Below are 11,433 nucleotides of genomic sequence, written 5' to 3'. Positions count from 1 at the left end.
CCTCATCCATCTGTGTATATTTTTGGCTTCAGAAGATTTCAGCGGGGAGACACAGAGAGAGAGAGAGAGAGAGAGACGAAATCAGAGATGGATCAGACAGAGAGATGGCTTTGGTTGAAGGCGAGGTTGTAAATTTAAATTTATAAAGCTTCCTCCTTTTCCTCCTCCTCGTCCTCCTCTGATAGGATACTTTGGCTGTCAGTCGGCGATCACTCGGCCATGGCCCCTCCCAGGGGCGGAGGTGAGGCTTCGCTGAAGGAACAGAAAGAGGCGGGACTTGAACAAGGAGAGGCGGACTCCTCGTGGCACGAAGTCGGGCTCACAAGGTGGCTGGCACCGGCGGGCGGAGATTGGGTTAGGGACAGCCTCGGACCACACATGCTGCTGCTGACCAGTCCCATTGCAGGCGTGGAGGCTGTTGCCATGGAGCCTGTCACCATGGGGAGGAGGGTGGGGCGGTTGAGGAACAGGGAAGAACGGCCCCCGGGTCCACCCAGAAGTATGTGACCTGCTCCCGCATCGAGGCCGGAGATGGACAGCTGACTGCCACTGGCTGCTAGAGCTGCTACAGACGATAGAGAGGATGATGAGGGCAAGAGGGATGAAAAGAGGACAGGAAAACAAGGTGAAGAGGGAAGAAGGAAGGCGGAAAAAGACAAGAGAAGGGACGAGGAGATGATGCGAAAAAAATGATAAGGAATAAAAAGCAAGAAGGAAAAGAAAAGACAGAGTGATAGAATAGAGAGAAAATGATGAGTGATCAATACAAATAAACAAAGTGATGAAGAGAAAGACAGAAAAGGATGATGGGTGATACGAGTGAAAGTAAGAGCAAATGATGGAGGAACGATGGAGAGGTGTGTGGTTATAGTTGAAAATGTAGAGAGGGAAAAGATTAGACGGTGGAAAATAGAGAAACGATGGATAAAGCAAAGAATGACAAAAAGAAAAAGAAGTAGAAGATAGAAAGAGGAAATAAAGAGAAGTCAGTGAACACATCAGACACATCGGCAACACAGGAAACATTTACAAACCCAGATGGTTGAGATGATGATAATGATGATGATGATGATAATGATGATGATGATGATGATGATGATGATGATGATGATGATGAGGAGGAGGAAGCACTGCAGAGTGATGTGGACTTTATACTTTTTACTGCTTTGAGATAATTAAAGGATTTTTTCACCCAAGTCAAACACTTTTCAAACAACAATAAACTATACACAAAACCTGCAGATGTGACTAGATACCACCAGAGGTAAGCATAATGTTATTATTTTATTATATCTTTTACTACTATTGTTTATTATTGCTTTTTGTACTTATCATTTATTATTCTTTATTCTTTTTTATTGATGCTTTTCTATTTTTACTGTCCACTTTGCTGCTGCAATACTGCACATTTCCCCATCGTGGGACTAATAAAGGAATATCTCATCTTATCTTATTTTATCTTATTTTATCTTATTTTGGGTAAACTCAACATTTCTATCTTTGAAATCTCACATTTCGATGTAAAATGTGTTTAAAAGTATGTAATTTAATGAGTCAGTGAAACATGAAGATGGAGATGAGTTGATACAATGCATGCAGACAAAGCTGTACACACATGCACACACACACACACACACACACACACGCACACACACACAATGCACTCTCTGCCACATTTCGATGCGATGGATTGAGCTGGTTGCTTGTGGTGTAGAAAATGGAAAGGAATGAGTTTTGCGTGCACTCAAAAGCACGAATAAAATCGCCTACATCAATATTCAGGGGGGGTCTCACTGTCCTTAAATCAATTAATCACTTAAAGATGTTTATTTTAAATATTTATTAAGTTTTAAGACATATTTCAAGCCCGAAGAATTCATTATAACACCTCAGCTCTGAAAAGCCTGCTGCACACATGGCAGAAAGAAACATGCACCGGTCTGAACTCCCCTTTAACAGAGAGTGACACCTGCTGACTTTTTGAATTTCAGTGTAATAGTAAACACTTTTATCCATTACAGCACCGTGAGTGTAAACATTCATAGCTCGAGCGGCCCCCAGAGGGAATCAAACCTGAAATCCTTTCACGTCAACCCTTCACAGATCAACCCCCCCCACCTCCGCCTCTCTTTCACCGAGGCGCCTCTTTCTTCTCTCCTCGGCCTGTTACTCTCTCAGAGCCGGCAGTGTCGGAGCCGCGGTCTCCGTAACAGACTGTATCCTTCTCATCAGCACATGGCCCGGAGGAGGCCGGCTCTGAATGACGCCGAGAAGAGCGGGAGAAAAGGGGAAGGGCTGAATCGGCGGTATAGGGAGATGGATCATGTGACGGATTCAAAGCTGAGCTCGACAAACCACATTTGTGATGCTTAATTGATTTGGCAGCTTTTAAAAGAGGGGAATTTTGAGTGGAAACTAGTTATTTAGCCAACAGGCCTTTATATTAGCAGAGGTGGGATTGTGCCTGTTCAACTATTTACTGTAAGCTGACTTGGCCTCCTAAGCTTTGCCATAAGGGGCTCTTGTCAATTTGTGATAAAGCAGACTATTGTATGAGAATCAAATTGAATCTTTCACCATACTGAGCCATTCAAAAAGTTTGTGCTGAGGAGGAGGAGTGTGCGCCGGGCTCGCTGTTGGCTACGGCCGTCCGAGGCTTTGCAAGGAAATTCATTTTGGATAGAATGGATGAAGAGTGAAATGGGAAGAGGACTTTAGAAAATGGAGCTTCATGAAGACCCGCTGGGCCAGAGGGGACAGTCTGCATGCACCAACACACACACACACACACACACGCACACATGCACGCACACACACACACAAACGCACGCACACACACACACACACACACACACCTTGCATGGTAGCCAGGGGATTGCTGCCAATGAGGGCCTGGTTCATCCCTGTGCTTACTCCCATCATTGTGTTCCTAAAATGTGAATGGACCGCAAATTCACACAGACACACAAAGACACACACACACACAATTCACACATGTAGAGAAACAGTTGACAGGTTAAGATGGGTAAACCCAAATCATTTATCAGCAATGCAAACCTGAAGGCTCCAGTCTATTGTGTGATGATTGACTCGTGCAATTTAAGCAACGGCAGCTTCTTGTCTTTTTTTCGTGCAGTACCTGTCATTACCTTGTCGTGACTTGTACAACACGGTTTGCCGTCAAACCGGTGTGACAGAAGTCTAAGACACCTACTACTTAATCCTCAGCAACATGTATGAACATATGTATCACATGATGTACAGTTAAAGGTGGGAGAGTTCAGAAGGGTTCACACATGTCAAAAACAACACAAGCACTCCAATACCTCTAAGAGCTCTTGAATATACAGTAGAGGATCTATCTACTGAAGGAGGGAATCTCTGTATGTGAGTGTAATGTCGAATTTGGACACACGACACGATTAATTATTAATAAACTTAAACTTTGAATAAACAAGCGATAAGCAGCACGGGTCATCTGGGCTCTGCAAGTGCATGTCATGATCAGAGCTGTAAAACCCTGCCACGAGAGAGAGGAGGATTGATTTATAATGTTAAAAGTTCGGTTTGGTTGTGGGTTTCACTTTTGAAAAGAAAAAGAGAGAGAGAGAGAGCATGAGTGACTGACTGGCTGGTAAGCGTTTTCCGAGAGAGAGAAAAAGCCTGTGAACGACAGAAACACGTTATTTTCTGACTGTTTCATGGTGGTCTAAAAGAGAAATAATCAGCCATCAGACACTCATCAGGTGATTTAATGTGGAGACAGAAGCTCCTTTGGTGCAATTTGGACACATAAAGAAGAAATACATATATGGAAACACACTTTCTTTAACAAACTTTAAATAATATTGCTTGTTAGATATAAACACCATCACATCAGAGCGGGGTGGGGCTTCTGAGCTCTGACTTACTGAGCGGGCCCAACGAGAGAGATCAAGTGTACACAGGAGGAAAAAAGACTAGCCAATAAGAACGCAGAAATGTTTGATTGGTAGGAGAACCAACCAATGGAAGGCCGTAAACTGCTTCTACGGTTTAACCTCAGTTTAGTCTCGCTGGTGAAGTCTCTGTCTGTAGTAAAGCTATTTAACTTATTAAATCTTTCTCTTTTTAACTGATATTTTTGTCAAGAAGCAATCGCCCCATTTCAAACGGACACAGCACTAATTAGATTAAATAAACCTGTAAAAAACGCTAGAGCTGGTTTCATATTTTATATTCACCACTGAGGAGTAAAGAGTTGGACTCTCCTTTAGGAACAAAACATACTTTTCTCTTTAACCTAGCGCTGCATTTAATGATTATTTTCATTGTGATAATAAGAAAGTTCCCAGAGCCCAAGGACGCATCTTGAAAAGCTTGTTTTTCTTCAAATGACCCAAACATAGTTAAGTGACACTGACAAAAAACCCCACTAAGAAAAGCAGTAAATCATCACATTTGAAAAGATGAAACGAGTGTTTGGTATTTTTGCTTCATAAATGACTTAAAATATTCTTGTATTATTATAATTGTTTGACAGCGACTTCCAGCTATCTTGCACCTGAGTACTATTTAACATTTTAAAGCACAAGTAGATGGTTACACTGATATACAACTGTAGTTTAAATGTTGAGGCTCTAGTTTTTCTCCTTTTAAGACAAAAAATATAACAAATATATTTCAAACCTCTTGAATGAAAACCACTGGAGACTGGAGACTGAAGTCTTTTAAATAAATGCATCATTGCTGGCACTCACCCAGTGTTGAGCCCATGGGTGCCGAGGCTGGCGGGGACGGGGCTGGCTGTGCTATGAGGGGGCGTGTTCACAGAAGAAGAGATGGAGCCTATAGCGGCCGAGCTGATCGGAGTCATGGGGCAGGATGCTGAAGGTGACAAACTTGCGGCTGAGGGGGGGAAGAGAAAAGGAGTGATTAGGATGCTGTGTAGCAGATTGTGTTAGACTTTGTTGTCGTTGTACAGGTGAATTACAGCGTTAGCAATAAATAAACACATCATTGACACAGTTCTTCATTAGCAGGCAGAACTCTGAGCTTTTTGAGGGTCTTCTTTAACTCTATACTTCAGCCTGCAGAGGGAGTTTGGACTATGGAAAGTATTAGCCTCAGCTCAACGGGCCAATAAATTTCCAGCTGTGTTTGTTACCTGTCAGGTCATCTGTCATATCTGTGAAGCCTGGGATAGCTCCCCATGTAGCCAAGGTCCATAAATCATGAGGACGAGTCATGACTCATGGAGGTAAACAACTCAAGATGGGACCAGTGCTTCTATGTTGTTGTCAACAAAACATCATTGTTTTCTATTTTCTATTTCAGTTCTTATCTCACAGACATCACTTTTTAAAAATGATGATTGCTCAGTGTTTCAACAAACCAGCGAACGGCTCTGAAAGAACAGAAATATCAACTTCTACCAAATAATGTCAGAGCCAGTTTAATCTTCCTGTGACCGACCTTTGGTTTCCAGAACACTATTGAGAAGCCCCTGCTCAAACCTTTAATAATTTATTGATGAAACTCTACACAGGCGCAAACAGCAATTACAGCTCACCTGTTGTGCTGAGGCTGGTGGTGACCTGGGACAGACCATGAGTCGATATCTGGAGAGGGGAGGAAGAGAGAAAGACGGGGAGAGAGAAATCAGGAAATACTTCCATCTATCTGTGAAACAAATATCAAGCCAACCTCAGAAATAACACAAAACAGTGATATGGTGGTAAAGGCTCAGTTGGATTCATGCTGTACCATGTGCGGGCTGTAGCAAGAGGCTTTGTGCGTCACAACAGGCGAGGTCTGGCTGGGCAGGGGAGGGGTGGTGCTGCTGGAGGGGTTGATGCGTTTCTCTTTCTGCCGGCGGTTGCAGAACCAAACGCGAATCACCTCCTTCTCCATGTTGAGCTGTTCCGCCATCAGCAGGATCTCCTCCGAGGTAGGCTTCTGGTTCTGAGGAGGAAAACAACAGAACGAGAAGTAAATACACAGAAATAGAGATAAATGTGTAATATAAATGTTGATATGATGGCAGGTGTGAGACTGCTTCTTTCTTGAGAATAAAAGAATTAGCCTGTAATTATAATATATGCTATAAAGTGAAAGCTATCATTTTGTAAAAACTGAGGTCTAAATACATGCCATAGGTGTTTTATTGATTTTTATTGTGTGTTTGGTGCATAAAACCTATTTTCATGCCTTGTGATAATATTTTGCTCATCAGGACTGACACTGTGCATGCTGACATAGAGCTGTTAAGTTAACCAGCTCTAACTAGATCTCCTACCGAGCAGAAGTTGCGCTCTAGTGCCACACGGACGTTGGTCTCGATGCTGGTGCGTTTCTTCCTGCGTCGGCCGGGTAGACCCTCCATACCCAACAAGGGGGAGGAGAGAGAGGAGGGGCTGGGGAGCATGTTGTCTACTGCCATGGTTTCTGCAGAGAGAGGCAGAGAGGAAGAACAAAAGAAAGAAAGAAAGATGAGGACATGCAGGCCAACAGATATAGTACATGCATCTAGTTTTATATACATTTATATTCATTTTCATGTATGCTACTGGGATGTTAATGCAAATCTATCTATCTATCTATCTATCTATCTATCTATCTATCTATCTATCTATCTATCTATCTATCTATCTATCTATCTATCTATCTATCTATCTATCTATCTATCTATCTATCTATCTATCTATCTATAATATTGTACTGTACTCTAAATAGATCAATTGTAATAATAAGATATTACACTGTAGTTATATTATAAACCATGCAAAATAAATCAATGTGATGTTGCTTTTTGAGGAAAACAGACCATCTATGACTAGTTTTGGGTCCTCACCTGCATCATTCAGCCACTTCTCGAGCAGTGGCTTCAGCTTGCACATGTTTTTAAAGCTCAGGTTGAGGGCTTCAAAGCGGGAGATGGTGGTCTGGCTGAAGTCGTTACCGTACAGTTTGCCCATCGCCACGCCGACGTCTCCCTGATAGACAAAAACAATGTCAGAAACACACACACGCAGGTGCACAGACGACTTTGTGTCCCTCTTCCTTTTTTCTCCATCTTTTTTTTACCTGGGTGAATCCCAACTTGATGCGCCGTTGTTTGAAAGTGCGGGCAAACTGTTCCAGCTCCTCCAGGTCGCTGGGCTCTTCCCCCAGGTGACCCCCGTGACCCGTATGACCCCCGTGACTTCCAGGAGTCAATCCGGAGGACAACGAGGAAGCCATGGAGCTGCCTGACGCTGAGGCTCCTACAGACGTCACGACGCCAACGCCGCTGCCGACGGTGGTAACTATGGAGCCGCCTCCGCTGCTGCTTCCACCAACGACATCGCTGCTCTTCTCCCTCTGCAACGCCAGGAAGAGAAAGATGGAGAGGTAAATAAACACAAGCTTTATTGAAATGGCCTAAGAGTTGAGCATGTGAGGCCAGAGAAAACAAAGGAAGTGTTACTATGATTTATTATGCATGTTGAATTATACATTGAAAGAAATCATGAATACACATCAGGTAATTTACTAGAAAACATGCATAAAAAAAACAAACAACATTTGACCGTACGTGCCTTAAAGGATTGTATAGATCTGACAAGCATAAATCTTTTATTCTAAACAGGAGAAAAAAAATGCTATGAGTTTAATAATTGGAAATTGTGTTTAACCTCGGCTTCCCACTGGGTCATATGACACATTCTGTAAATCAAAGCAAGAATCTGACCCTTGAGCTTTCGGGATTATCTACTAATTGAGCGAGCATCATGCGTGATATTTCCTGCCACGCGGCTCATTTACATCTCGCCGTCTCTACGCAGAAGACACACGAACAAGCAGAGCACACCCGCTGTTGTGTCTGACATGACTTCATCACCGCCTAATGAAAACTCTATAATGATCCTCGGCTGTGTGAGGATGCATTCATGCATTAGGTTATAGGAGATAATGGCTGAGAGGAGAAGGCGAACTGTTTGACTTGGTGGTGAATGTATAATCAAGATTCAAGGTCCTCATTGCATTCAGAAAACCGCATCCATTATGAAACCAACCTGCTATGGAATAGATTTTGTATTAAGTAGCTACATCAAGCTTTTTCCTGTGGTTGCAGCAGACATCAGCTATTTGTTCAACATATAAAGTGATTTGTGTGATATGTGTTAAAAGCAAAGGACTATATAAAGCATGAAGCACAACTTGAAGCACAATCAACAGTTTTTTTTTTTTTGCATCCTCCATCTGGTTTGCAGCAAATGAAGGTTGATAGTGGTGAGTGTTAGCCTGATAGAAAATCAGTGTTTGATTTAACATCTATTATATTTACAAGAAAACAAGTCTGAGAGTCTGAAGGCATGTCAGCACTTCTGTGACAGTGTCAACATGCTGATATTTAGCAGGTGTAATATTTACCATGCTCACCATCTTAGTGCAATGTGTTAGCTGATCAGCACTAAACACAAAGTACAGCTGAGACAGAGTGTCAGTAGTTTTGCAGGTGCACCAATGAGATTGTTTTTGTGTCCATGTGGTTTAGTCAAATATAAAGAGGTTAAAATGTGAAAATAAATGTATGAATAACTTGCACACATTGCTTTTTTTGTGGACCCAGCATCAAATTTCTGCTTTTAATCCATTTTGAGAGAATATATTAGAGGATTATGGAAAAAATGTCTAAGTGGTGTAACCATAAAAACTTTGTACCAAATAATTCAACTTGCTTAAAAACAGTAAATTCTCAATAAAACACCATATCAACTAGTTTGGCATGATCTTACATTATAACTTTTTATATTAAATAAAGGTAATGGAATACAATTGTTCTAAATATTACATTTAATCTGGGGAATCATGGAGATCAGGAAGTAATTATTAGTATAAGTACACTTAAATACACTGTAGGTGGGATACACCATTTGACATTTTCAGGAGCATTCAGTCTATATTTTGGTTTCATTTTAAATGACATAAAACCAACAAAAATATAAAATGTACAGTTTAACAAACATGATGCTGCTTTTAAAACCATTTTTAAAGATATTTTTGAATTGCTCATCTTGCCAACCCTTATTTGTCACTGACCCAGGTATTAATATTAGTCCTTACAATTCAACCTGTGGAAACCATGAATATATTTACAAGATGTTATGATAATCCATCTGGTAGACATTGGATATGTGGGGTTAGAGGAAAAGAAAGATGATCACAAAACCTATTAGGATATTTGAGTATCAAAGTAGTGGACCCATAGACTTGTTGTCAATCCTAGAACCTCTAGCAAAAACAATCCCACTCCTCCTGCAGTAAAGGTCTTTAGTCAAACAAGCTCTCTCTCTCTCTCTCTCTCTCTCTCTCTCTCTCTCTCTCTCTCTGGGTCTGAAACACATTGTATTACCTGTGCTTGGAGTCCCAGGCGAGGTGGGGTTGTCAGAAGTCCTCCTGGGCTTGGCTGAGGTAGCTGGATCAGATTTTGTGTCGAGAGCAAAGCTGTGGAAGGAAGAACAATATTCAATCAATCTGTCAGTGAAATTATTAAATCACTCAACCAACAAAGGCAATTGCGTAAGAGAAATGCTAAAATACTACAACAAGCTAAAGTAAAGGAGTGATTTAAGTAGAGATGACTGGAGATCAGGAGTTTCCCAAGTTGACCTCACCCTGCTGTTGCTGCTGTGCCTGTGTGGGCTGAGACAGGAGGAACTGGGCAGGAGACTGGAGAGGATGACCTGGCATCAAAACCAGCTGCTGGAGCTGCAGAAGCTGCTGGATGTCCTGTAACATCAACACAAACACAAACACAAACTGGTTTCAATACAGAGCAGTAGCAGAAATAAACCAGGGTAAAGGTAATCTCTGCTGCACAGTGACAGAAGAGTCAATCCATCAATTTAGAAAAAACCTTTAAATATTATTTTTTTTAAATGACGGCCAAAGATGTGCACAAGTGTCAAGAGTACAACTCCAAGATAAAATGCTTCCCTGTTATCAAGGAGATTTAATAAACCCGTGCGCACTATTCATTAAAGCTTATACCTGGGCCGTGAGCTGGATTGGCTGCGACAGAGCCAGCTGTGGATGCTGGGCTTGGACAGTTTGCTCCTGTTTGGTTGGCTGTTGCTGCTGCTGCTGAGATTGTGATTGGTTCTGCTGCTGCTGTTGCTGGTTGGCCTGTTGCTGCGCGGCAGCGTGAGCGGCGTGGGCAGCGTTGGACTGCTGAACGGCTGCTGCCAGGAGCTGAGCTTGAGCCTGTTGGAGGAGCAGTTGCTGCTGGGCTGGGAGGAGAGCGGCAAGCTAGGGGGGGAGCAGGAGGAGGAATAGGCCAATGACAATGACGAGAGAGAGAGAAAAGAGGAGGATGATGGGAAATGAGATGAAGATGAAAACATGCAAAAAGGAGGGGATAGAAGAGGAGGACAAGTAGAAGTATAACAAACAAAAAGATGAGGGAAGGATCATGTAGGGGAAGAATAAAATGAAGACAAAGTCAGAACAGTGACAGAACAAAGAGCAGTGTCAGCTAAACAATCCAGTAAGAGAAGTGTAGGTGAATCTGTTAGCCGACAGTTAAAGCATGCCAGAGCAAGACAAGCAAGAAAAGCCACCCACTTAACATAAAGAACCCTCAGATGAGCTATGTCAAGCTATGTGAAAATTTGTGCATTGACATTGTGCAAGAATTTTCTCGCCCCTCAGGGCAGGAATGTACATTGACTGTATATTTTCTTGGACATTATTGCATGACAGGTGGTGTGTCAAACGTTATCCTAAGCTTAAGACCTACTTAAATGGAGGCATGTTAGCGAATGTTGGCGTGAATAGAAACCATGATGGAGAATACTCCAACACTTTGAATCAGATGACATTCTACGCTTGGATGTGCTCGTCTTGGTTTGTAGAAAACAACACTAAATTTTGAAGTAATAATAATAATAATAGCAATGATAATAATAATAATAATAATAAAACATTTTATTTGTGATGCACTTTACATTTGAAAACAAATCTCAAAGTACTGTATATGCTGTACTCAGTAGTCAAAAGTTACAGTATATCTAAATTGGTATTCATGTAAAAATCTAGAAATTCATCAATGGGTTAGATCTACTTGCTAGATATAATGTAATATATAACAATGAATAGTGTGTGTGTGTGTTTTCTTACTCCTGCTAGCTGACTGCCAGCCAGCATCATCTGTGTGTGGTGGTGTTGGGTCTGTTGCTGCTGTTGCTGCTGTTGCTGCTGTTGTGAAGTAGGAGCAGGAGGAAGGGCACTATGGATCATCTCAGAGCTCTCCTCTGTCTTTCCCTAAAGGTGAAAACAAAAGCAAGTTTTATAAGCAAAGCAAACTTTAATAATCCGTACATGCAGCATCACATTCACAGTGACACACACCGATTCAGCAGGTCCTAATCTCACTTTATACAAGAAATCAAATGATACTTGCAGAAAATC

At 41.9% G+C, this 11,433-nt stretch overlaps 1 protein-coding gene across 1 annotated transcript in view; it reads right to left on the bottom strand.

Annotated features, from left to right (window-relative positions):
- Window positions 1-209: 209 nt before the first annotated feature.
- The window catches only part of pou2f2a (POU class 2 homeobox 2a), a 61,071-nt gene continuing 49,847 nt past the window's right edge, over window positions 210-11,433 (bottom strand). The window contains exons 5-16 of the mRNA XM_062436566.1: window positions 11,143-11,286; window positions 10,015-10,272; window positions 9,639-9,753; window positions 9,377-9,468; window positions 7,066-7,341; window positions 6,833-6,974; window positions 6,278-6,426; window positions 5,746-5,943; window positions 5,552-5,600; window positions 4,740-4,887; window positions 2,856-2,929; window positions 210-562 (exon numbers count right to left, since the gene is read on the bottom strand). Of these exons, the coding sequence (XP_062292550.1) occupies window positions 210-562; window positions 2,856-2,929; window positions 4,740-4,887; window positions 5,552-5,600; window positions 5,746-5,943; window positions 6,278-6,426; window positions 6,833-6,974; window positions 7,066-7,341; window positions 9,377-9,468; window positions 9,639-9,753; window positions 10,015-10,272; window positions 11,143-11,286 (1,998 nt within the window). The remainder of the gene's footprint in view (window positions 563-2,855; window positions 2,930-4,739; window positions 4,888-5,551; window positions 5,601-5,745; window positions 5,944-6,277; window positions 6,427-6,832; window positions 6,975-7,065; window positions 7,342-9,376; window positions 9,469-9,638; window positions 9,754-10,014; window positions 10,273-11,142; window positions 11,287-11,433) is intronic.

This window comes from Scomber scombrus, chromosome 16 (assembly GCF_963691925.1).
Source record: "Scomber scombrus chromosome 16, fScoSco1.1, whole genome shotgun sequence".
Taxonomy (NCBI): Eukaryota; Metazoa; Chordata; class Actinopteri; order Scombriformes; family Scombridae; genus Scomber; species Scomber scombrus.
This window is presented reverse-complemented; position numbering and strand designations above follow the sequence as displayed.